The sequence below is a fragment of the Aphidius gifuensis genome, linkage group LG3 (assembly GCF_014905175.1).
Source record: "Aphidius gifuensis isolate YNYX2018 linkage group LG3, ASM1490517v1, whole genome shotgun sequence".
Taxonomy (NCBI): Eukaryota; Metazoa; Arthropoda; class Insecta; order Hymenoptera; family Braconidae; genus Aphidius; species Aphidius gifuensis.
Window position 1 is genome coordinate 24719398 of NC_057790.1, and position 26592 is coordinate 24745989.

Genomic DNA, 26592 nt, shown 5'->3' on the forward strand with positions numbered 1-26592 from the left:
ATAAATATTTGCGCTTGAGATTGCAAGTGTCTTGTGAGCTTTTTGTTGTGTGTAAAATAATTAAGTAACAATTCAATAATTACATGTCTGTCAATTGAAATTTTATTTGTTGAGTGAACGAAATAAATAATACACTTGCCCTAAGGGAACACACAAAAGTGTTTTATTTTTTTTTGTTTTTTTTTTAATGTCAACCGGGACCAATGGTTACTTAAAAAGCTGAAAATAAATCTACTAAAAGCAACTGGTTCAGTCAGTCCAACGATACCGAAAACGAACACACTCGCAGCGCGAGTTAATTTTTTTTTGGCACATGGCTATGGCAATGCCAAATATTATTTTTATTAAATTACTTAGTGTTTTATTTATTATAACTTATAGTTGTAATTATGTTAAATGTGCAACTAAAATAACAAATGATATTCCAGTAACACAAAGTGAAAAATATGATGATTCAGTTACAAGAAGAAAAACATTATCTGATCATCATAATCGTGCAGCTGAGTCAGTCATTGAAGAAGTCAATACAAAACAACTCGAACGTCTTTTGAATGAAAAAGACTTTGTGGCTGTTTATTGGTGTGAGTCAACATTTTCTAGCAACTTTATTTTTTTTTATTTTAAACAATTAATTCTACAAAAAAAAAACAACATTCAACAATCGAAACATTTTTTTAAATAATTTCAAATGCAATTTTTATCTAAAAATATTTATTACATCAACTAATGTTTATCCAACAATTATATATTATAAATAAAAGCTTGGAAAAATTTAAATCAGCCACTAATGTTATCATGTAGTTCATCACATTTGCGTGGATAATTATAGAAACTGTAGAAGATATTTTTAGTACTTTGGCGTCTTAGTTTCCATCTACCCATCGTTTTTTTTTTTTTTTTCTCTTTTGTTATATATATTTTTTTATATTTTATTTTCTACAACACACACATAAACATTTTCTTATGCTAAAAAAACATGTATTTTATTTTTATTTATATACTAAACATAAATGAGGGAAAAAAAAAAATCAAATTTTTCTATGAAAACTTGAAGACTATATGTTTTTTAATTTGAAAAAAAAAAAAAACATAAAAAATCACATAGTAATTTATAAAAATAAAAATATATATGAAAAAATTCGTCACATTTAGAATGTTTGCTGTAGAAAATATTTTCTGCTCACGTAGTCTGAATTTATTTTCAAAGTATCTCATTAACTATGTTGTACAATATAAACCATCCATTAAAAATCAGTGACGTTTCTAGGTTGTTCTAAGCTCAATTAAATTTATTCTTTTTAGGAATTATATAGTATTATTGAATACCAAGACTACTATGATTTTTAACTAGACAATTAACATTATTATACAGATGAATCATCAATTGTTTTGAGATTATGTTTATTTTTATACATACAATATATATTTTTTGTCAGATGATCAGGCTTTTTTTTTCTATATATTTAATTTTGTTTATTCACTGTGACACAGATGATGGATGAAATTTTGTAAATTTTATTTTTCTTATTTTATATATTTATTATTTATTTATATGTATTTCAAAGTACTTTTTATCTGACAAAATTACCCAGCTAAAGTAGCACTGCTAAAGACCAAAATTTTTATTTTATATTAGATAAAAATACACTTGCCATTAGTAAAACTATCTTTTTTATTTTCAAACTATTTTTTTTTTTATTTCAATGTATAATTTTAGTATAAAAATAAATCATTGATTATAAAAAAATAATTTTGAGCTTGTAGAAATAAATAAATAAATGAAAATGAAAATGAAATTCTATATACCCTTGATGAAATTGAGACACATATTTTTAGTTAATAAATAAATATTGATGGTTGAATGAATTTTTAATTTAAAGATGCAAGAAGTTGTACAACATGTGACAAGGTTTTGGCTGAGCTTGAAAAAATTGACGATGATACAGACACATTTGGTGTGGATTTCGTTAAAATTAATGACAAACGTTTGGCAAAACAATATGGCATTAGAAATTTTCCAGCTCTTACATATTTTAGAAATAAAGAGCCAATTATATATGATGGTATGTAAAAAAAATACTACTTGTTTTATTTAATTTATAAATATTAATTTAAATTTTTTTATCTATTAAAGGTGACTTGATGGATGAAGAAAATGTTCTTGATTTTTTAACAAGTCTTGAAGCAATGGACTTACCCGACAGAATCGAAGAAGTTAATGCTAAAATTTTAAATAAAATTGTCGAAGATACAGATTTTGTTGCTGTACTTTTTTGTAAGTTGTTGTTTATTTATTTAAAAAAATTTTAAAAACAAATTAAACAATGTCTAATTATATATTTATATTTCTAGATGATCTGGACTGTAAAAAGTGTGCAAAAGCTTTACAAGAGCTTGAAAATATTGATGATGAAGCTGATCAACTTGATATTGCTTTTGTAAAAATATGTGATGATAAATTAGCCGATGAATATAATCTTGGTAATTTACCGACTCTTGTTTACTATCGTCATGGAATACCAATTATTTACGAACGTAAGTATTTTTTTTTCTAATTAATTTTCATTATTTATTACAATTACAATTTTGTTTTTAGATGAACTTAGTAAAGAAGAGGATGTTTTAGAATGGCTAGTTGCAAATAAAAGTACTGGTGATGAAGAAGATGTTATTGAAGATGTTACAGCAAAAACTTTAAACACTTTAATTGGAAATATGGATAATCTTGTGGTTTTATTCTGTAAATAATTGATTATAATATTTAAATATGAAAAAATGTATGGAATTAATTGAATATAATTTTTCTAGATGAAACTGATCAAGATATTTCTTCACAAGTACTTTGGGAGTTGGAAAAAATTGATGATGATTTGGATAAACATGGTATTCAATTTGTTAAAATTAATGATAAAAATACTGCTAGAGAATTTGGAATTGATCAAGTACCAGCAATTGTTTATTTTGAGCATCAAATTCCAAGTGTATATGATGGTATGAATTTAAATAATTGCACTATATATTTTTAATGTTTAAAATAAATTAATATTTCAATTTCTTTATTCAGGTGATGTACAGAATGAAGATAAAATTCTCGAGTGGTTATTGGGACAATTGGAAAAAGATGAAATTGAAGATGTTACTGATGAAATGTTGAATCGTTTAGTCAAAGAAGGAAAAACAATTGCAGTATTATTTTGTAAGTGTTTGTATTTTTTATTTTTTATAACTTGTGAGCATTATAATTTTATTGATATTGTTTTTATTTATATACATAGATGATAACAATGATCATGAATCTCAGCGAGTATTACTGGAATTGGAAAATATTGATGATGAATGTGATCAGCTTGGAATTGTTTTTGTTAAAATTGATAATACAGAAGAGGCTAAAGATTATGGCATTGATCAATTACCAGCTCTTATTTATTTTGAAAAAGGTGTACCAACAATGTATGAAGGAGAACTTGAAGATGAAAAACAAGTACTTTCATGGCTTGAAGAACAACAATTTATTGATCAAATTGAAGATGTCACTGATGAAATGTTGGATATTGTTATTGAAAAAATGTCACATGTTGCTGTTTTATTCTGTAAGTTCTGGTGTGTATTTTCTTTTAAATATTAACAGTAGTTTAATAAGTCATCTGTCATATGGATTTGAGTTGTTAGATAAATCAATTGCTAAAAAAAGAAATTTTAAAATATTAATAATTTTTTCTTTATAAAATTTTAGTTTCATATTTAAATATGTATTTATTTACAGATAATAAAAAACAAAAAAAAAGTATGAAAGTTCTTCAAGAACTAGAAAATATTGACGATGAATGTGATCATCATGAAATTTCATTTGTAAAAATTGATGATAAAAATGAAGCTCGTAAATATGGATTAAATTCATTGCCAAAGCTTGTATTATTTGAAAAAGGAATTCCAAATATTTACGATGGTAAAATCATTGATGATTATATTTTTTTTTTACATCAATCAATTGTCTAATTTAATCGTTAATATTTAATAGGTGATTTAATGAAAGAAGAACAATTACTTGGATGGTTAGTGTATCAAAAAAAACATCGTGAAATTCCTGAAATTACTGACAAAATGATGGAGAAACTCATTGAAGAACTTCCATATTTTGCTGTGCTATTTTGTAAGTTAATTATTTTACTTATATATAATTAATTTTTATATTTAAACCTAATATTAATTAATTTTTTTAATTTAGATAAAAAAGATGAAAAACGAAGTATAAGAATTTTAAATGAGCTAGAAAATATTAATGATGATCTTGAGCATGAAAAAATTGTCATTGTTAGAATTGACAGTGCTGAACAAGCAAAAATATTGGGAATAGATCATTTTCCAACTTTGGTTTATTATGAAAATCAAATTCCAACAATATATGAAGATGATTTGATCAATGAAGAGAATGTATTAGAATGGCTACTTGAACAAAAAAATACAGCAACAATAGAAGAAGTTACTGATGAGATTCTTACAAATATGATTCATAAATATGAATACGTTGTTGTTTATTTTAGTAAGTAAAAATATAAATATACATAAAATAATTGAGTTAGCTTTCAATTCATGAATAATGATGAATATAATTTTAACTGTTACAGGTAATAAATGTGAAGATGGTGATGATTGTGACAAAACTTTAAAACAACTTGAAAGTATTGATGATGAGCTAGATGAAACTGGTATCATGTTTGTGACAACTGAAGATATATCAGTTGCTAAAAAATACAATGTAAAAACTTTTCCATCATTGGTATTCTTTAGAAATCAAGAGCCACTAACTTATGAAGGTGACATTGAAGATGAGGATGAAGTTTTATTATGGCTAACTGATGAACGTACATTAGAAATACCAGGAAAAATTGAAGAAGTTAATCCTAAAATGTTGGAAACTATTCTTGATGAAAACGATTATGTTATTGTATTTTTTTGTAAGTTATTCAATTTGTTATCTTAATTTAATTTTAAACACATTTAAATTTAATGTATTAAAATTAATCGACAGATATGAAAGAAGATAAACCAAGTCAAAAAATATTACAAGAACTTGAAAATATTGATGATGAATGTGAAGAAGAGGATATTGATTTTGTTAAAATATCAGATGTAAATATTCGTAAAGAATATGATCTAGCTGACATTCCAGCACTTGCATTTTATCGTCATCAATTTAGAAAAATATATGATGGTGATATGATGCATGAAGAGGCAATTTTAGAATGGATATTACAACTTCGTCATTCAACTCCAGATGTCATTGAAAGTGTAGATCGTAAAACACTTCAAACACTTATCAACAGTGTTGAACATCTTGCTGTATTTTTCTGTAAGATAATTTACATTTTTTGATGATATTTAAATTATTTATTTATCATTTTTTGTATGGCTAATTGCAGATGATGAAAGTGAACTTTGTAAAATATGTCCTGATGTACTTGAAGAGCTAGAAACAATTGATGATGATGCTAAAAAATATGGAATACAATTTGTTAAATCTAAAGATTCAAAACTTGCTGCTGAATCAGGAATATTTTCATTTCCAGCACTTGTTTATTATGAAACTGGAGTTCCCATTATGTATGATGGTTAGTATTTATTATTAAAAATTAATTAACAATTATTTATTGTATAAATTCGTTTTTATAGAAAATTTATTGGATGAAAATAATGTTCTTAATTGGATGCTGAAACAGAGAAATGATGCAAGCATTGATAAAATTGATCGAGCTGAATTGACAACTCTCATTGAAACGAAAGAATTTTTAGCAATTATTTTTTGTAAGTAAATTTTTTTTATAATAATTATTGATTTATAAATTTTATATTTAAATTTTTTTTAGATTCAAATGATGATCCAGAAAGTCCACGAATTTTAAGACACATTGAACTCATAGACGATGATGCATCCGAGTATGGAATTAAAATTGTTCGAATGGATGATTATTTGATGGCAAAAAAATATGGATTTAGAACTCTACCAGGAATAACATATTTTCGTAAAGGAAAATTTATAAATTACGATGGTGATATGGATGACGAAGAAGAAATACTTGACTGGTTAACAAACCCTGATAATATGGAACTGACTGATCACATTGAACGAATTAATCGAAAAATGTTTCATAAAATTCGTCAAACTTCTGATTATGTTGCAGTTTATTTCTGTGAGTTTTTTCTATAACACATAGAATATTAATTATACATTGAAGATTTATTTTAAACTAAATGATATTTTAAAAATGATTAATGGTCCATTTAATTTTAAATAACATGGTTACTTTTGATAGATAGCAAAGACTGCAAGCAGTGCAGCAGAGTCTTAGTTGAAATCGAGCACATTGATGACGATGCTGATAATCTTGGAATAAATTTTGTGAAAATTGACGATAAAGAATTGGCACGTGAATATGGTGTTTTTGCACTTCCAGCTATTTTATTTTTCAAGATGGGATCAAAAGATCCAGTCATTTATGCAGGTAAGAAATTCAAAGCTGCCCTCAAAGTTTATTAATTTAATGATTTTTAAATTTTACCAATACACAGGTGATTTATATGATGAAAATCAAATTTTAACATGGCTAACAATGCAAAAGGATCCATCAAGTGATGTAATTGAAGATTTAGAAGGTGAAAATTTACTTCACATGATTCGTGAATCAGAATCACTTGCTGTTTATTTTTGTAAGTATAAAAAAAATATCTACTAAACAATTTTACAATTCATTTCAAATATTGTCAATTAAAAAAAAAAAAAAAGAAAATTTATGTTTGGAGTATAACTAATGGACCTGGAATAACTATTTTCAATATATTTTATTATTTTTTTGTACGTGCTGATATGTACTAATGCTCGTAGGGAACAGAACGCTTTGTGACTTGTGCCAGTCAAAAGCGTTCCGCAAGCAGATGCGTCATCAGCAAGAGCAGAAGATTACCGAAAATGAGGAAGCTATCAAAGATGCCAATGGTATCAATAACAATAACAAAAACAACCCTGCTTTTTGTTTTTTTTATTTTGTTTAAAATGTTTTTTTGGAATTTAATTGTTAAAATTTAGGTCGTGTTTTTTCATAGGATCATTTCAGTTTTTTTTTTACAATTAATTAACCTACACTAAAATAAACACAACAGAAATCTTCATAGAAAATTCAATGATCAACGTTTAGTGAATGGTTTTTATTTGACCTCCTTGTATTTGCATTATTTATTTATATTTTTTCATAGTTTTTTTAGCACTTGGATGATCATTTTTATAAACTTTGAAGTTGGATGAACCTTATAGCCTTGTTGCTAATTGATGAAATATCTTCACCTTCATCCAAATAATAAATATATCCTTCCTCGTATTAGAATAGTTAATTTTTGTTGTTGTATTTTTCTGATTTTAATTTAAACAAATAGAAATATTATAATTAGTGTAAATTTATTCAACAGATTCTGATGATTGTGATCAGTGTGCAACAATATTAGAAGAGCTTGAAAATATAGATGATGATTGTGATCGACATGGAATAACATTCATCAAAACTCAGGTAAATTTTATCATCAGTATAATATATTTAAAAAATATTTAACAATCAATATGGTGTATGTTTATTTTAGGATGCTAAAGTTGCTGAAGATTATGGTATAACTGATTTTCCAGTATTGGTTTATTTTGAATCACAAACACCAAGTGTTTTTGAAGGTGAATTAAATGAAGAAGAAGAAGTATTACAATGGCTAATTACACAAAAAACTGAAGACAGAATTGAATCAATAACGAGAACTATTTTAGAGGCATCAGTTGAGGATACACAATATCTAGCAGTTTATTTCTGTAATATTTATATTTAAAAGCTTTTATTTTTTTATTATTAAATATTTAATGCATCAATAAAAATAGATATGCTTTTTAAATTTAGACAGAAAGAACTGCAATATTTGTGATGAAATTCTCGAGGGTCTAGAACGAATTGACGATGAATGTGATGTGTTTGGTATTCACTTGGTGAAAATACAAGATGTACAATTGGCTAAAAGATATTCAATTAAAACATTTCCAGCTTTGGTTTATTTTCGTAATGGAAATCCATTATTATTTGAAGGTATGTGTTAATTATTTCAAATAAATAAAAATACTTTTGATTGATAATAAGAAAAAAATAAATATGAATTTGATTTTATTGAAAAATAATTATCAACTTCATTCACAGGGGATTTACAAAATGAAGATTCAGTATTGGAATGGCTTATTGATGATGACAACAGAGAACTAGCTGATGAAATTGAATCAGTCAATGAAAGAATGCTCGAACGTCTTTTAGATGAGTCACCATTTCTTGCAGTATTTTTTTGTAAGTACATAAACTTGTTCAAGTCATTAAAGGGGATGTAATTTAATTGAAAAAAAAATGTTCCTTTTAGTTGATGATGATTGTCAAGAGTGTGATGAAATAATGGAAGCACTTGAAATGATTGATGGTGAAGCAGATTTATTTGGTATTGATTTTGTTAAAATATCAAGTACTGATGCTGCTAAAAAATATGGAATTGTTAATACACCTTCATTGGTTTATTTTCGTAAAAAAATTCCATTAATTTATGATGGTGATTTAACAAATGAAGAAAAAATTCTACAATGGCTTACATCACAAGATGTATTTGAAATTAAAAATGAAATTGAAGAAGTTAATAGAAAAATGTTGGATAAATTGTTAAATGAAAATGAATTTCTCAGTGTATTTTTTTGTAAGTATTAAATTATTTTAGGAGTTTATTTATGTTATTTATAAATGGATTTTTTGATAGATGATCGTGATGATGATGAGAGTACAATTATACATAAAAAATTAGAAACAATTGATGATGAAACTGATAATTTAGACATTACATTTGTCAAAATGGCAGATCCACGTTATGCTAGAAAATGGGGAGTTACTAAATTACCAGCAATTGTTTATTTTCGTCGAAGATTTCCCAGTATTTATCGAGGTAAAATTTAAAATATAATTTAACAAAAAAAGCAGAAACAAAACTGATAGAAATTTATGGAAAAACAAGCGTTTTATTTTAAAATAAATATCAAAGAAAGGGTATCTATAAATTTGCATTTCATGGTATCATTTGATTGTTTTAATTTTTAGGTGATTTGCATAAAGAAGATGAGGTACTTGAATGGTTAAAAAAAAATCGGTTCCGTACACCAGAATTAAATGTCTATATGTATTTAGTATTATTAATCACAATACTGTTCGCAATGTATACAGGATTTCTTCTTTCATGTTTTCGTTCAGATCAAAATCCTGCTCCAGTCACCCATATAAAACAATCTTAAAAAATAAATTAATCAAAAATTCATACGTTTTTTAAAACTGTAATTTTTTTTTTTTTCTTTTCATCAGTGTGGCAATAAAATTTTTATAAAAATTAAATACTAAAACTGTCGTTTCATTATTTATATTTTTATAAAAAAAATTATTTAATTTTATGTCTAATATTCTTTACTCTTTTGTCAATTCAAAAGTAGACATAGTAAAAGATATACTTATTCCAAGACTGATGCTGGAATTTAGAGTCATGAGTCATGACTGTAATTTCAAGCATCAGTTTCGAAATAAGCCAACGGAGTATCAATAAACTTCGATTCACAATATTGAATCGGTAATAACCGTTTGTCCATTGGTATAATAACCATAAATTATATATTATATACCTTGTGGAAACTGCGAAAATATAAAATACTAGTAAATAATTTTCCGACTTTTTCTTCAATTTCTCCATGATTACTCCGAAATTTTCCCAAACTGACCCATGTGGAGGAATGTGCGAAAAAATTTCTCCGAAATTGCTGACAAGGAAACCTTTCGTCGGACGTTTCTCCGATAAAGACTTGAGTGAAGAAATGTTCCGAAAAAATTCCCCCTAAAAATATTTTCACCAAGAATTATACAAAAGAATCTTTTGCTGATCAAATTATAAAAGTTTAAAACCATCGGTGACGTCTAAAAAACTCAACCAAAAAAATTAATCGGTAAATTTATTTACATTTTCAAAAAATAATTTAATAAAAATTTTAATATCGTAAAATTTAAACTAAAAAATTAATAAATCATAATAAATAATAGACAAGAATATTGGCTTTTTAATTTATTGTTTAATATTTTTTCTTTCCCATTAATAATTATCTTAATATTATAATATCATATGTAACAACACACAGTAATAATCAAACACAAAAAAAAAAAAAAAAATTTACATATTTATAAAATTGACACGACAATTAGCAACAACTCGAAATAACTGGTGGGTATATCACTGTAAAAAATAAATATAAATTTCATCAAAATAAATCTACTAATTGCCAGTGAACAAAAAAAAAAAAAAACTCAAGTGAAAAGAGCATATTGTTTCTTTGTTTTTTTTTTTAAATTTTAATCATGAAGCCAAACTTTAAGTGGTACTTTAGTAAATGCTGTATTTAAAAATGACTTGAAATGTTTTGCAATACTTGCACTAGCAGCTGGTCGCATTTCATCAATAATTTCTTTTGAATTATCATTTAAAAATTGATTCATAGCTTGACCAATGACATTATTGCCATTCAAATGATCAGCAACTTTAAATCGAGAACTACCAAGTTTAAAATCAACAACTAAACGAGCAATTTTCATATAATGAATACCATCACGTACAATATCATCACCTTGAACTTTTGCAACTGAATTAACATCACCTAAAAATTAATAAATAAATTTTATTATTATTCCTATTACAATGAGAATAATAGAAAAGAAAATAATTATTTTTCGAAAATTTATTTACCAAAAACAGCCCAAAAATCACCGTGGCTTTGAATTGGAAAAACTAAAACATTTCCAGCAACTTCATAGTGTCCTTGTAATTCAATTCTTGGAATATTTAAATGAAGATCCAATCGAAGACTTTTTAAATCAGAACGTACTTTACGAATTGTGTAATTTCCTGGTCCAATTGCTGATATGTTTGAGAAACGAGCAATAACACGAACTCCTCCTTGTCCATTTTGCATTTTCAATTCAGGAATTATAAGTGGCTCAATTGGTGGCAAATCTAACTCGCTAATTCCTTTAAAAAAAAATTCATTTATCCATTTAAAATTATTACAAGACAGATAAATTATGTTAGATGAAAATTTTACCATTTATTAAATATGGTCTTAGATGATTAAATGCAGTTTGTATACATGAATCAATTGCTGGATCTTTTCTTGAACATGGCAGTATATATTCCGCTGAAAAATATAAAAATAAATTATTAATAATAAGCTGTTGTTGTTGTAACAAAATAATAAATTCAAATTTTAATATGATTATAGAAATAATCTTTGCCAATGATTATTTCGATCGAAAAAAAAATGAAATAAAATTATTTACCAATATAATTTACAAATTATAAAACAAGTTTTATTTTAATTATTTTTTAAAAATTGTTTTGGAGAACTACAAACAAGTTTCATAATTTTTTTGCTAAAATGCAGTGTATTTTTTTTTTTTTCAATTCCATTTTTTGCTTGCGCTTATGTAAGCTCATGACACATGAATTTTTTTTTTTTTTTTTTTTTTTTCTCATTCGTAATTTGATTGTTAAAAGTCTTGGGAAGTTACAACATTTTTTTTCTCAATGATACATGTGTTTATGAAGGCTCTCACTTTTGCTTTCACTGCCCCAGCAAACTTTCTCAAAGTCGGACTATGTACTCCGGCAATTTACGTCATCTTTATGACATAATCAACGATATGTAATCTACTGGTTATAATCATTGACTAGTAGTAGTATTATTCTACTCTAAATACCTACTAAATACATGCCTAATAAATAATTTAAATATAAATTAAATAATTATTAAAAATATAAAATTAAAAGAATCAATTATACAATGTATATCATAATATTATTATTTTTCTTTTATCAAAATTACTACAAGTTGTTTCATAATAGTCATTACGATTGACGATAATATATTTTGCAATACATGCAATCATTTATTTTGAAATAATCTCATAGATGATGCATGTTGATTTTCAACTAAACATGCATAATATAATTTTTCTAAACATACATTTTCAAACACAAAAGTTTTCATTAAAACTTTCTCAAATAAATTAAATTATTTGATAATAATTTCGATTAATTCATGTATTTCGATACAATAAATATTTCAACTTTTTTACCAATTAAAATCATTGATTGTTTATTAAAATTAATTATATATTTTTGTAATATTTTTTTTTTTTTATTTATTGATATTCCTTACGCGTTATAAAATCAGGCTCAGTATTAGATGATACTTTTTCGAGTGCTTTAACATCTTGAAGCGTCAACCAACACATTACTATTAACAATGCATTTTTAATAAAATTCATTTTTTCAAAAATGAATAAATTTTTAATCACAACACAGATGTAATTTTATATTAATGACACTGTTTAATGAAGAGAAAAAATTTCAAAAATTAAAATTAAAACACAAAGAAAATGATACAATAAATAAACAATGTTTTTTTCTTTTATTTTTTAACTTTGGCCTTTGTTTTTCAGCCTAATAATTTAAAGATAATAATTTTTTTTCATCGTTAATTTATTATAAACTAAATAATTCACATAAATTTAAATAAAATAAACTTGTTCGGTTTGAATTTTATATAAAACTGTAAAGTATTCTTACAAATTTATGTTTTATATGGGAAGGATATCCCTACTTTGTTGAATTTCATATACCGGTCCTTTCTAATGTTAAATAAAATCATTCTATCATACATTGTATGGATTTTTATTTAGGTCATGGGTTTTAATTAACACCCTTAATAATTATAAATAAATAATAAATTTATTAATCAAATTAAAATTAAATTTATTAAATTTCCTCTCATTTGAAATGTAAATAATAATTTGCAAATAAAAATTAATAATAAAATAAAAAAAAACTCTTTAGTATTTTTATTATTTTGCCACATTTTTTCTAATTTTAAAACTCACAAATGCCTGGAAATAAAAATAACTAAAATATGTATTTAATTAAATAAAATATTCGTAATATATTTTTTTTTTTTTTACTTTAATTTATATTGATCTATATAATATACAAAAACCAAGATCAAAAAATTTTTACACAATAATTATATAATAATTATAACATGATGAATATTAAAAACAATTTAAAATTTATTTAATTTATTTAATTAATTTTTTTTACAATTCAATATGATCAAGTATCCAATTCATGTAAAACGAAATTCTTGAATATACAGCAGGTGTTGTAGTTTTACCACAATGTTTAGCACCAAACGATACAATACCAATAAAATAATATTTTGGTGGTCCAATTGTAGATTCAATTTTCATTAAAGGACCACCACTATCACCACCACATGAGTCTTCACCCTTGACACCACCAACACACATTTGTTCAATTCCAATATCTGCATGTTTTCTAAATGCAGTTATACAACTATCCGGTTCAACAATTGGTAATTTAATTGTTTGAAGTATTGTACTTGATTTTGGATCACCTATATTAAAATCATCATTAATAAATATCAAATAAATGAATATACATTTATTTATTTACTTATATCATATATTCCCCATCCTGCAACTTCAGCAGTATGTCCAGTATAATTTCTATCAAGTATTTCACCACTTGGTAAACATATTGGCATGACAAAAGCTATAAAAATTAAATTATAAAATTAAAAAAAAATATAATGCATTAAATCAAATTTAGATAATAAATAAATTTTACCATTAAATGTTACATTACGATTTAATTTAATAATTGCAATGTCATTTTTAAATGGTGGCTTGTTGTAATTTTCATGTACAATTATTGAAACTGGTGAAAAATCTTGAACACTTTCTGCACAAAAATTTTGATAACAGTCTGGATCTGTCTCGGTATTGTATTCACCAGCTCTAACTGCAGTAACTTCAAATCTTGTTTTAACAAAAAAATTATAATATATTTTTATTTTTAAGCAAGTTAATTAACATAATAAAATGTAAAGTTTGAACAGGTGGTACCCTTCTGGTAATAGAGAGACACAATGAGCTGCTGTTACAACATAAAGTTTGTTGATCAATGTACCACCACATCTGTAAGTTGGCTCTTTTTTTTTTAATGCATTTCCACTTGAAGTGTAACCAATACGTACTATCCAAGGATACATTCCTAATGATGCATTTTTACCACCAATTATTCTATCAGCATTTGATATTCCACATGTGTCGTGATCAATTGTCTGCCACTTTGGATGTTCAGTTATATTTATCTTTGGATGTTCAATTATATTAATCCTTGAATTCTCAGTTATATTAATTTTTGAATGTTCAGTTGTATTAATTGCTGAAAAATAAAACAATCTTTTAATAATGTTAATTTGTTTTTTTCTTTTTTTCTTTTTTTATAATTAATATTACATTTAATTAAAATAATATTTTCAATTCCAAATAATAAAAAAATAAAAACTTTACAAATATTCATTTTTTAAAAATTGCAAATGTTTGCAGAAATACGTGCAATAAAATCAACTATAGAAATAAACTTAAAGTTTTTTAAAAATCATGCTTGAAACAATAAAAAAAAAAATATATTAACGAGGCATTTCTATGTTTACTATTAAACTGAGCTAATCTTTTTTGTTTTAGTATGATTTTTATGGCTTTATATAAATTATATTTTGCGATAAGAAATTGATTTCATGCATTTATCTCAAGGTTATTGAAATAATATTCTGATGGAAAATATTTTTAGTAGATTTTTTAAATAATTTACTAATTTTTGCTTCTAAAACAATGATGTATTTTTAAATTTTAATTGTTATTATTTATTAATATTATTATCTTTTGTTTGAATTTTTTTTTTTTTGGTAGAAAATAATTGTTTTTTTAAATTGTAAGTATAATGATTCAATTTTTTCTGGTTTTTTATGCACAAAAAAATCATGTTGGATAATAAAAATACATTGATAATTTTTACAGCCATGAATTATTTATTTTTAATTATTTTTTTGGACACAATAACAGTGAGAATTTCAGATATGACATTAAAATCACATATATATTTAAGAGAAAACATATTATGTTGTCTTTTTTTTTACAAATAATTTGCAGGTATATTTGTCACGGTTGTTAATTTTTACCTTGATTTTATTATTATTATTTTTTATCATTAACAAAGTTGTATTTTTTTAACATTAAATATATATTTGAGCTGATTTTTCATGGCTCATTTTGACATTTAAATATAATTTTGATAAATATTTTTTTAAAATATAATATTTCTTTTTTTTTTATTTATAAAATTCAAGTTAATTTTTTTTTTTCGTTCAAATTGATTAACCCAGAAATTTTTTGATATTTTCTTTAGATTTTTTTCATACAAATATATATTTATTTTACTGATTGTTATTTTTTTTCATTAAATATTTTTGAGCTATATTTTTCATGATTGAATTTGGACATTGAAAAATAACATTTATCACTTTTTTTTTTTCCAATAAAAATTAATTCTAAACACTATAACAATGAATATTTTTCATCAAATCAATAATGACAAATGACAATTCATCAAGTATAAAAAATAAAATAAAATTCAAATAAAAAAATCATATATTTAAAAAAACATTCTACAAAGACCAATTTCAACAATTGTTATAAGTTGTAATTTAATAGTTTTACAACTATATTCTTTAGCAAATGGAAAAAATAATGTAAAAGCAATGAGTAATATATTTTTCAAAGTAAAACCGTAATTTTCAAATGATCCTAGCTGAAAGCTAAATGCTGTATGAATAATAATAATACCTTCCATAATCTCATATTCAACAAAATATTTTTTAGCTAATGTAAATTGTACATACATCATTATACCATTAATGACAAAACCCCTTGACAAGTATAATTTTTTAACTTCAATAATCCATTCTCCATTTCGTATAATTTTATGTCTTTCAATTTTTTCATTTTGTCTATTGTCATTGTCATATAAAATACCAAGACTAAATACATTTATTTTTCTCGTAATTGAACGTACAAATCCCCAATAAATATTTTTCATTCGTTCTTCATCATCTGTATATTTAAATACAAATGCAAGTAATATTACAAAAATTGTTATCCCAAAATACTCGACAAGTGTTATATCAGCTGATATTAATTTTAATAAAATAATAAACACCACATACATGTATGGCTTGATAAATTTTTGATATTTTAAAGCACAATTTAATCCAAATGTTAATGAAATAATAAAATCAATAACAATAAAATCAAATTGATAATCTATGATGTATATTAGAAAATATTTTATCCACTGAGGAGTTTTAAATTTCTTTGATATTATACAAACATTATAAATCAATAACAATGAAAAAATTATATTTGTCAGTATTATAGCTTGATATGTTCTTATGTAATTAAAAAATGTTTGTCGTTTTATGTTCCAATAATACGTATGTTTGCCCCAAGAATATTCAAATCGATCGTTAATTGCCAGTAAATTATCCACACGAAATCTAAAATTACAAAAAAAAAATAAATAGAAATTAATTAATTAATTAATTATTGTTTATTATTGATATTATCATACCTGTTTTGAAACGTTACTACTGCACAGTCATCTTGAAATTTAACTTTTTCTATTGCACCGTATTGAGAAAAATAATCTTCAATCAATTTTGTAGTTACGAAATCATCAAGTGGTGTTACTTCAATAGTACGTCCATGAAATCTTTGAATAAAATTATCCATTTTTATCCTTAAAAAAATTAAATATATATCCTGTAAATTTTATCAGTAAATTAATTTAAATTTTCTCATTAAAAACATGAGTTTTTTATAAATGAAAACAATTTAATTAGAAAAATAATCAAAGAAATTTTATATTAAATTAAATTTTTATTAACAAGTAAGTAATTTATTTTTTTTCTTATTTTTAAAACATACCTTTTTGTTTGAATCTTTGTTTCAACAGGTGAATATTATTATTTTTTTAAATAAATCAATCTTTAGTATGAATTTTTAAACTCTGAATATTAACACACATGATACAACATTTGATGTATGATCATCCATCCGATAAACTGATGAATTATTATCATTTATGTTTTTTTTATTAATTTTAGTATTTTTTTAAGGGATGCATTTGACGTGCGCACTTTGATTTACGTCAACTGCCCGGGTTAAAAGCATCCCTTAACGTTGTCATGGTATTAATCTATATATATTTTGAGCTAGGTCAAAAATCAAGAGCATCATTAAACATATTTATCAACTGGCAAGACCTTGATATTACTGTAAACAAAAAATTAATAAATAATTGTAAAAAATAAAATTAAACAATATACCAATAGTTAATTAATTAAAAAAAAAATTCACTAATTAAATTTTAAAAACTTCTTTTATTTGTGACTTATTAATTCAATTATTTTTATAAAATATTTTTTTATTATCATTTTTAAAATCAGTTATCTATGAATTTTCAAAAATTTCTTTAAAAATTTATTATTATTTATTTATTTATTTATTTATTTATTTATTTATATATTTACGTATTTATTTTTGATATTTTTATGATTGAATTTTGAATTCTTCATAATTAAAATGTACATAATTTTAAAAAAAATAATTTTTTTTTTTTAATTAAATGTAAAAACGAATAAAAAACATGACATGCAATATGGTTTTTACTGGATTAACTTTCAGATTTTTTTGTTCTTCTAAGTGAATCATAAGATTTTCTGACAAAAAATTTACGAAAATGTAAAAATTTATCATTTTCTGGTGACTTTGATTGTTGAATTTTATTGAAAGCTTCTTCACAAGCAGCAGAAAATGATTTTAATTTTTTTTTCGACCAATTACACTTGATAAATGTATCAGCTTGTAGTGGATCCAATATACAAGCTGTATTTGATTCTAGTTTATTTTGCAATTCCGCATTATCAGTACTGAATTGTCGTCTACGTACAGCACTTGCATTGTTTGGACAAATGACATATGTTGAAAATTTAAATTTCGAATAATATTCAAAAAATCCAGTCATTAAATCAATCATTTTCATTTGACAATTTTCACTTGTTTCAACAAAACGTGGATTATATGACCACGTGGAATATAAATTTTTAATATGTGTAAAATTTGGTAGCAATGATACAGCAGCTTGTTGAAGATAAAAAACAACCAACATAAAAACAAAATAGCTATCAACAGTACTAACACTACCAGTTAAATTTAGCTTTTTTCCCCAATATTTAACAATGAGATATAAAGTTTTTATTCTGGAGTCTAGACTAACACAAAATTTTATCATATTAGCATTGTCTCGTTCAGTATTATTATTAAACGACAAGTCAACATTTAATTTTGTTGGCATATGATAAAATTGAATAAGTGGTATTTTTGCAACAGCATTTGAAGTTATACTATCAATAATTTGAGGATTATCATCAAGTAAATCAATTATTTTATGAACAATTAATTTAATATTTGTTTCATTGATTTCTAATGATATGTCAATGTCACTGTCAACGGTTGCAAGACCACTTACTGATGAACCAAATGGTATAACATTTGTGTTATTAATTAAATATGTTGGTTTTAAAATTTCAACAATATCTTGACGTATCATGTTGATTCTCGTAAACAACAAATCTTCATTTGGCTGAATCATACGTAATAAATTATTCAATTGTTTTGTAAATGTTGAACCTGATACTTTTTTTAACTTTTGTTTATCTGTTTTTGGAATTTTATTTTTATTTTTAATATTTGACTGTGATGCAATTGGATCTTTTAATGTTGAATTGTTAATTTTCATCTTTTTTAGCTTTTTAACATAATTATCAATGTATTTTCCATAAATTACTGGTGATACATTCCAGACAAATTTTTTTCCATTCCAACAATATTCTGATGTTGTTTGTAGTAAAAATTCAACACAAGATCTGAAATAAAATACAATAAAATATTATTTATTTTATAAATAAAAAATTGAGTTTGTTTATTTTATACTGACATTTGATTGAAATTTATTTTTGCAGATGCATTTGCAAATTCAACACTTTTAATTTGATTTTTATGAGGAAAATAATTTGTTATAAATTCTTCATCAACAAAATATGGTAATGATGTTACTGTAATTGAATATCCATCAATATTATGAATTGTTTGTTGAATATCAGTAATATTTTTAGCTGTCATTTTTTTTAAATGTCCATTACGATTCAGGTGTTTATGAACACTACGTACATTATTAGCAGGAAAAGTTAATGTACAAACTGAACAATAAATTAGCTCCATTTTTTATTAAAAATCAAGTGGTACTGTAAAATTAAAATAATAAATAATTAATTAAACAATAAACAATACAAAAATTAATTTATCAATTTATTATTAATAAAAATCAATACCTTGGCTATTGATATAAACCCTTCGACTTTTAGGCTTGATCAATGATTTTTTTTTTTATTTAATAAAATTAATTTGAAGGATTTGAGCATTTATTTATTGTTATATTAGGTTATAATAACAAATAATACCGCCATATTTATGTTTAATTTATCGTTTATATTATTCAAATATGAAAATGCACCTTAATGTTGGCAATTTTATTAACGTTAGAGGGCGATACTTTAAAAATCAAAGGCGCGCAATCAAAATGGCGGCAAATAATCCCAATGATGATCAGACAGGTAAATGAATATTACTAAAATTTATAAATATCAATACGTAAAAATAATTATATAATAATAAAATTAATTTTTTCAACTATCAATTTGATTATTTGATGTTAATTATTAATTTTAAATTATATTATTATTGTCATTGGTAAAAATCAATAAATTATTGAGGTTATGTTATGTGTTTTGATTGTTGTTATGTATTTTAGAATTGATGTGTGAGGAAGACAGTCTGATGAGTTTTGAGAAATTAGATCGAGCCTCACCCGACCTATGGCCAGAACAAAGTGAGTTTATTATTTAAAAAATTTAATTATTTAATTTTTCATATTTTTTTTAATATTAATAGTAAATAATCAAGTTCCAGGTGTGAATGGGTATATTGCCCAAAATTTACCAGCATCTGATCAAGCACCATGGACATCTGCCCAAACTGTTGATGATATTAATCAGCTTCATCGTAAGTACTCATAATTAAATACTCATTATTTAATTATTTTTAATAAACTAAATGTTAATATTATTATTATTTTTAGAACTTGGTAATATGACAGTAACAAATTTAATAGCTGAAGTTAAAAAATTACATGATGAAGCTTATAAATTGGGTCTTGAAGAAGCTAAAGAAATGACCCGTGGTAAATATCTTAATATATTCTCAAATAAATAATCAGTAATTAATTATGTATTACAAATAAATAAATTATTTTTATTATTATTAAATGTAAACAGTTATATAAAAAATTATTACATCAAGAATTATCGGCAATCCAAGTTACGTATTTTTGAAGATTAACATAAACAGATGGTGAATTTTTATTGTGTTTACAAATTGAGCTGTGTGATAACATTCCAATCTATGAGAAATCGTCAATTCAGTGAGTTTAAACAGTGATTTATTATTTTATAATTTTAAATGCGTTACCAATTCATATGCGTTTTCATCACGTCGAATAAGTGGACTGCCATTAAAATTCGAACATGGTACTTGTTGTCCAATTGCACACATTTCAACATTAATTCCTTTATCAACAAATTCCGTACAATGTCCAATAGGCAAAAGTTCCATTGGCAAAGCTCGTTGTTCGTTTGTTATTTCATCTTGATCAATTGAAGCTTTACCCCATCCAACAAGAAGTGATAAACTTCCAACAGTTATTAGTTGTCGTGTTGAGTAACAAATTGGTTGAATTGTTACTGGAAAAACAAATGATTCATTTATTGTTTTTAATTGTCGAATGATTATTTGTTACTCACAAGTAAAAGAAACAGCTTCATCAAGACGAATAAGAGCAATATTTCTAGCTAATGTTTGAGGATTATAATTAGGATGTTTTATAACAAATGATACATTATAAGATTTTGTACAATGAGCACAGAATATTATATTACAATCAGGATTAGTATTTGTATCAAATTCACCAAGTAACACCGAGTGTCTAAAAATAACGAAAATAATTTATTTACTTTCTTCAGGCATTAATAATAATTTTCTTTAGATATTTTTTCAACTTACAATATGTAATCTTGATGAGTTTCTAATGCACACGATGCAGTTGTTAGTATTGTTCTCTCATTGATAATTGTCCCGGTGCAAGTATAATTAACAATACCATTATTTAAATCTGTCCAAAAATATTATTAATTATTTAAAATAAATATAATAATACTGCTATTAACTTACTGATAAATCCTATTCGAGCGATAAAAGGATACGAGCCAATAGTAACAATATTACTCTTAACTAAACTTTTTCCACACTCTGATTTCGAATCGAAATTTGTTGGATAGAAATTTTCCATTTCCCTCGGTGAATTGCAACAAACTTTTGGATTTATTCCAACGTAGCCACATACTGCTTGTCTAAATCTTTTACCATATATTTTTTTTATTATTTAATCATTAATATTTTCGGAATAAATTTACCTGTGAACTGGAAGTATTGCCTCGTTTAAAAGTGACACAATGTCAGGACAATAATTAATATGAGTACAAATTTTATTTTGTGGACAAGATAAAATATTTCCAAGTCTTTCGTTGTTCACATAAAAATCAACACAATTACCAGTAGTAATAATAATTAAAAAAATAAACATCAACATTGTTGAATTTATTTAGTTAAATTTTATTTTATTTTTTTTACAACTTAATTTTAAATAATTTAAATGAATAACTTAATGATTCTTTAGTGGCTAAAAAACTAATGGTCTGTTATTTTTATTGACCGTCATAAACACCCTATTCAATGTGTTTTTATTTTTTTTTTTTATTTTTTATTTTGATGATAATCATGCAAAATTCATTATACCTTGAATCTTCATCCGGCCGGAAGCCACGATCATGATGCATTTTAAAATCAATATATCACTTTTAATTTTTAAAATTGTCCTCCAATTATTGTTTATTTATCATTATTTATTATTCATAAAATTATTAAAATAATTATTTATAAAAATTACAAATAACTTGTTTACATTCAAAAATTATTAAATTATTTATTTGAACACTTGAAAAATAAAATAAAATAAATGGACGATTGGACGGTATTAAAAGGTCAGCAACCGGCAGCTCGTTTGTCATTCCATTCAATGGCTGTCTCGACAATTCCTGTAGCTTTTAAAAAATCAACAGCAACAACATTTGCTGTATGTTGCCATTCTTCATTGTACCATTCTGTAATATTAATGTCAACATTTTCAGCCATTTTTCTAAGACCACCAAGTCGATCGAATATAACATCAAATGTTGTTGGTGTTAATTGTGCCATTGCTGCTCGTGGTTGTGATGAAGGATTTCTAATAGTAAAAAAAAATAATATTTGATATTAATCAGTGCATTATGATATATTTTTATATAATTTATTTGACACTAATTTGTGTGACATAAATAGAGAAATATAATTGCAATTTATTTGATTTATACATACGGATTGAAGGACTCTTCAGCAGCTTGAGTTTCAACTTTGTTAAGATGTTTATAAAGTGCCCCAATTGTTCTGACATTGCCCCACTGATGTCCAACTTGAGGCCACACACATGTTCTCGATGCAACAACACTTGCATAATCATAGCCAATTATTAATCTACGATTAGAATTCCAAATATCCTCAAGTGTTATTTTCCAACCATTTGCAGGACGTGGTAATAAATAATGAGCAAATTCCTTCTCTAGATAATCAGTTAGCTCATAATGTGCTGCCATTGTCTTGAAACCTATTATTAAATTTTTTACATTAGATAATTTTATATTTTATGTATTTATTTTTTTTTTTTTTTAACTCACCAACCGGAAATTCTTGTACATCAAAAATTATAATTTCATCTGTTTTATCAAGAAAATATTTAACAGCATTTATAACTGTTTTTAATGGTACAATTCTAAATGGTCCATGATTACCCCAAAAAGTATGCTCATGATTTGGATATCTACCAATGCGAATGTCCAGATATCTTGCTCCATAAATAAGTTGTGCAAGAACATCTTCATCCTTGAATAAAATAAATACTATTTATAATTATTTATTGAGTTTAATTTAATAATAAAATAATATTAGTATGGGTTATCAAAAGACATTTGACCTATGAAAATTGACGTAACAAAAAAATTTCGAAACGCAAGTAGAAATTACATAACAGCTTGAAAAATATAAATAGATTTTTTTTTTTCATATCAAATTATTTATTACCTGTGTTATTGTATATTTATCAACAATAAGTTCAAGTTGTGAATTTTTATGTTTTGCATAAGCTGCTGAATCATGAGTACCAGGTAAAAAAATATCTCTCATTTTTAAATGTTCAAGTGTTTTTCTACGATCACCCATCCAGCTTGGATTTGTTGATAAACAATTTGTTTTTTTAACCACATCGTCTCTTATCCAAGCTACATAATAGCCTAAATAATTTAAAAAAAAACACAAATTAATAATAACAATTAATTATTGAAATTAAAATTAAAAAAAAAAACTTGTACTAGCCTAAACATTTTTTAGAAAATGATAATTTTGATGTTGGTATAAAATCAGCACTTATACCAGTTTTTCTAAAACCATGTGGTATATCAGGTGTAAATTTAAATATTGGTAATGCATCATTAAAATTTGGATCTTTATTATAAAGACCAACACTATCACCAATTTTAATATTTGGATTTTTCCAGTAAATACCAATTTCACGTATCATATTATTTGACATTACTGGTGAAATAACAACACCAATCTGTACATCATCAAATTCTGTAAAATATAAAAAATTATTTTTATTAGAAACAATCATAAAATTCAGTACAATGACATTATAAAATTGCGCAATTTTAAGTACACATGTAATTTAAATCTTGACAATAATTTTTACAATTTAAGAAAAAAAAAAAAAAACCAAGCATAAAATCGAAATTAAAATAATATGCAAATGATAAATATGACAACAATCAACGATGGCAATGAATTGTAGTTAATATATATAGTTGAGATTTATTTGGAGCGCAATCATCAACTGACCCTTTAATTTATAAATTCATGACTCACCATCTTTGTGTTCATGGTTGCAACTATGTAGCAAAACACCAGCAATGAGATGTGTCACGATGAAGAGACAGAGTAGCATGTTTGCCACTGACTGGTATAAATGTTCCTGTGTAAATGTCCGGTGCGAGTGACCCCGTTTTATTTATTTTATTTATTTTATATAGCACTGAAAAGAACTAAACAACAGCGCACTTGAATATGTACAAATTATTCATACAATTTTTACGCACGTGGGACACAAAATTATTCGTTAGTCAAAGTGTCAACGTGCGTGTATGTGCAAACTCGCGAATTAAATCTCTCCTCAATGTATATTATTCTCTCCTTTTTTTATCTGTGAAAATATATTTTTTTAGTTATTATATTTGTGTAAAATTACAACGTCTAATTATTCAAATTATTATTTGAAATTTAAATTAAAATTTTAACAGGTAAATTAATTTTTTTGATTTATTCAAAATTTAATATTATTAATGAAAATTTTACATTGAAAAAATAAATTTTAACTATTTTTTATATTCATTTAACGCATTAGAATAATTTTTTTATCTTAATGTGATTTCATTGGTTAAAAAAAAAAATTTACAATCAAGTAAAATCTATAATTTAATTAATTCAAAAAAAAAAAAAACTGTTTAAATGACCTTTTGAATAATATTTTCATTCATTTATTTTCATTCACTTGATTTATAGTATGCACAATAACCCTGAAAATAAAAAAAAAAAAAAAAAAATTAAACAATTAGAATTTAGTCTATTTAAATTGTATACATACCTTCACGTACACTGGTTGTCTAGATGAGAAAAACTGAATGATTTATTCACGTTCACTGGTGCGACAAAACATTCAAGGACTCGCTGTCACTCTTGGATTGTTAAACAATAATAATTATTAATCGTGACGTTGATTTTTGTTCCCATCTCTTTCTCTCTTTTTTTTTTTCTTGTTGTTTGACTAAACTTTTAGTTAGTTTTTACAAGTCATTCACAGTGATATTATTTGTCAATAAAAATAATAATACAACTGTTAAATAGTTAGCCAAAGTAGCCATCTATAATTTAATTCTACATATAAGATAAACAAAATGTTGAAGGTGAAACTACCTTTCTTTGTGTTGAATCATTGAAATATAAATGTATAAAATTTTTCATCCATTCATTAGTGTTGAATCATGCTAAATAATTACTAGTATTGGAAAAATTTTTCATTTCAAAAATTCATACAAAAATAAATAAATTATTGTAATGAAAGTTTTTGGATTTAGTTCACTGGTTATTTAATAAAAGAATTTATACTTCACATGATAAATATACTCACGTGGGTGAAGTAATACGACAGTCATTTAAAAATTAGGAACAAGCAAATTGTCACTCGAAAATAATACAACTTTTTTTTTTCATTTTTTAACTTGAATAACTAGCAGCTTACAATTTTTTAAGGATAATTAATTAACAATAATAATTATAATAAATTATAAACAGTTTATTGATTTTTTTTAAATTTTTTTATTATTAATGTTCAAATATTCTCTTTATTACAAAAAACTGGAAAAAAAAAAAAGAAGAGAAAAACAAAAATTCTGAGAGTAACAAACTTTTGGCTTATGTGACTAGTTGTAATACTCAACGGCAATACTAAATTAGTGTAATGTATGTGGTGTTATGGAAGTGGAAAAGAGAAATCGTGGAAATATAATTTTTTTCAATAATTTTAAAACTTGTTCACGAGTAATTCAATAATCGCCATTAGAATTTCCGGTAATTTTGATTATTTTTTTTTCATCTCTTTTCCACTTATTACACAATATTTCGAGGGACATGGATTTCAATGGATTTTTTTTTTTAAATAATTTAACTTACGGATTAAATATTAAACTAGTATACAATGTTTTTTTTTTTTTTTTCATTTTTCATTGTCTCTGTCTTGGAAGACACGGTATGGCAGGATTTTTTTTTTTTTTTGATTAGGAATTAAACTTTCGTTTGAATTTCTCGAGCAGTCTTTTACGTTACTTTTTTTTTTTTTTTCTTAATTTGTCGTTTTTTTTTTATTATGTGTAATTAGTCTCACGTGATCTCTATATTTTTTAAATTTTTGATTTGGTGCGAGATCTGCTGCGAGAAAAAAATACAGCAAAGTTTTTTTTTTTTTTTTTTCTTATTTTTTTACACCATATATACAATACACTAACGCAATCAATTAATTACAGAGTGAGGTACGAGAGTTGATGACAAAAAATAATAATTTTGTCATTATTATTATTATTATTATTTGTTTCGAATCAAATTAATTATTATAACGGAATTCTCCACATTTGCCTACTTAATTTTTTTTTTTTTTTACTTC

At 24.3% G+C, this 26592-nt stretch overlaps 8 protein-coding genes across 15 annotated transcripts; 2 read left to right on the forward strand and 6 right to left on the reverse strand.

The window, feature by feature from the left end:
* The first annotated feature begins 299 nt into the window (after positions 1-299).
* LOC122853163 lies at positions 300-9442 on the forward strand. Of its 2 annotated transcripts, XM_044153455.1 has the most exons (26): positions 300-581; positions 1881-2063; positions 2135-2275; positions 2353-2535; positions 2597-2740; positions 2809-2991; positions 3065-3196; positions 3276-3590; positions 3764-3946; positions 4019-4150; positions 4226-4540; positions 4626-4955; positions 5030-5350; positions 5421-5609; positions 5671-5802; positions 5865-6188; positions 6312-6500; positions 6568-6705; positions 6881-6991; positions 7459-7556; positions 7627-7843; positions 7929-8111; positions 8220-8360; positions 8431-8754; positions 8815-8997; positions 9150-9442. In XM_044153455.1, the coding sequence occupies exons 1-26, from the start codon at positions 314-316 to the stop codon at positions 9338-9340; spliced, it is 5250 nt and encodes a 1749-aa protein (XP_044009390.1). In that variant the 5' UTR covers positions 300-313; the 3' UTR covers positions 9341-9442. The 2 variants fall into 2 exon arrangements, with proteins under 2 accessions (XP_044009390.1, XP_044009391.1); XM_044153456.1 differs by lacking the exon at positions 6881-6991 and having other exon boundaries at positions 9150-9432.
* A 699-nt stretch (positions 9443-10141) lies between these two features.
* On the reverse strand, positions 10142-12484 carry LOC122853165 (protein takeout-like). The gene is made up of 4 exons (XM_044153458.1): positions 12299-12484; positions 11183-11275; positions 10828-11109; positions 10142-10738 (listed from the first exon to the last, which is right to left on the reverse strand). Exons 1-4 carry the CDS (start codon positions 12405-12407, stop codon positions 10437-10439), a joined length of 786 nt encoding a protein of 261 aa, XP_044009393.1. The 5' UTR covers positions 12408-12484; the 3' UTR covers positions 10142-10436.
* Positions 12485-13079: 595 nt separating this feature from the next.
* On the reverse strand, positions 13080-14594 carry LOC122853166 (CLIP domain-containing serine protease 2-like). Its single transcript, XM_044153459.1, has 5 exons — positions 14460-14594; positions 14064-14385; positions 13786-13976; positions 13612-13710; positions 13080-13552 (listed from the first exon to the last, which is right to left on the reverse strand). Exons 1-5 carry the CDS (start codon positions 14521-14523, stop codon positions 13233-13235), a joined length of 996 nt encoding a protein of 331 aa, XP_044009394.1. The 5' UTR covers positions 14524-14594; the 3' UTR covers positions 13080-13232.
* Positions 14595-15008: 414 nt separating this feature from the next.
* On the reverse strand, positions 15009-17368 carry LOC122853168. Of its 2 annotated transcripts, none has more exons than XM_044153460.1 (3): positions 16986-17368; positions 16630-16820; positions 15009-16555 (listed from the first exon to the last, which is right to left on the reverse strand). In XM_044153460.1, exons 2-3 carry the CDS (start codon positions 16788-16790, stop codon positions 15655-15657), a joined length of 1062 nt encoding a protein of 353 aa, XP_044009395.1. In that variant the 5' UTR covers positions 16791-16820; positions 16986-17368; the 3' UTR covers positions 15009-15654. The 2 variants fall into 2 exon arrangements, with proteins under 2 accessions (XP_044009395.1, XP_044009396.1); XM_044153461.1 differs by having other exon boundaries at positions 15012-16555; positions 16630-16797.
* A 320-nt stretch (positions 17369-17688) lies between these two features.
* On the reverse strand, positions 17689-19600 carry LOC122853169 (poly(A) RNA polymerase, mitochondrial-like). The gene is made up of 3 exons (XM_044153462.1): positions 19451-19600; positions 19057-19363; positions 17689-18985 (listed from the first exon to the last, which is right to left on the reverse strand). The coding sequence occupies exons 2-3, from the start codon at positions 19338-19340 to the stop codon at positions 17734-17736; spliced, it is 1536 nt and encodes a 511-aa protein (XP_044009397.1). The 5' UTR covers positions 19341-19363; positions 19451-19600; the 3' UTR covers positions 17689-17733.
* A 47-nt stretch (positions 19601-19647) lies between these two features.
* LOC122853174 (protein lin-52 homolog) lies at positions 19648-22532 on the forward strand. 4 transcript variants are annotated; one of them, XM_044153474.1, is made up of 5 exons: positions 19648-19732; positions 19930-20007; positions 20082-20180; positions 20257-20358; positions 20453-22532. In XM_044153474.1, exons 1-5 carry the CDS (start codon positions 19699-19701, stop codon positions 20458-20460), a joined length of 321 nt encoding a protein of 106 aa, XP_044009409.1. In that variant the 5' UTR covers positions 19648-19698; the 3' UTR covers positions 20461-22532. The 4 variants fall into 4 exon arrangements, with proteins under 4 accessions (XP_044009409.1, XP_044009410.1, XP_044009407.1 ...); XM_044153475.1 differs by having other exon boundaries at positions 20088-20180; positions 20453-22249; XM_044153472.1 differs by lacking the exon at positions 20453-22532 and having other exon boundaries at positions 20257-20390.
* Positions 20625-22102, reverse strand: LOC122853173 (phenoloxidase-activating enzyme 1-like). Its single transcript, XM_044153471.1, has 6 exons — positions 22029-22102; positions 21647-21653; positions 21405-21589; positions 21237-21345; positions 20978-21159; positions 20625-20917 (listed from the first exon to the last, which is right to left on the reverse strand). The coding sequence occupies exons 1-6, from the start codon at positions 22060-22062 to the stop codon at positions 20625-20627; spliced, it is 810 nt and encodes a 269-aa protein (XP_044009406.1). The 5' UTR covers positions 22063-22102.
* Positions 22275-25675, reverse strand: LOC122853171 (PI-PLC X domain-containing protein 1-like). 3 transcript variants are annotated; one of them, XM_044153468.1, is made up of 8 exons: positions 25350-25675; positions 25021-25111; positions 24246-24579; positions 23697-23954; positions 23406-23614; positions 23003-23207; positions 22647-22932; positions 22275-22515 (listed from the first exon to the last, which is right to left on the reverse strand). In XM_044153468.1, the coding sequence occupies exons 3-8, from the start codon at positions 24322-24324 to the stop codon at positions 22275-22277; spliced, it is 1278 nt and encodes a 425-aa protein (XP_044009403.1). In that variant the 5' UTR covers positions 24325-24579; positions 25021-25111; positions 25350-25675. The 3 variants fall into 3 exon arrangements, with proteins under 3 accessions (XP_044009403.1, XP_044009404.1, XP_044009402.1); XM_044153469.1 differs by having other exon boundaries at positions 25564-25670; XM_044153467.1 differs by having other exon boundaries at positions 25021-25675.
* Positions 25676-26592: the final 917 nt, after the last annotated feature.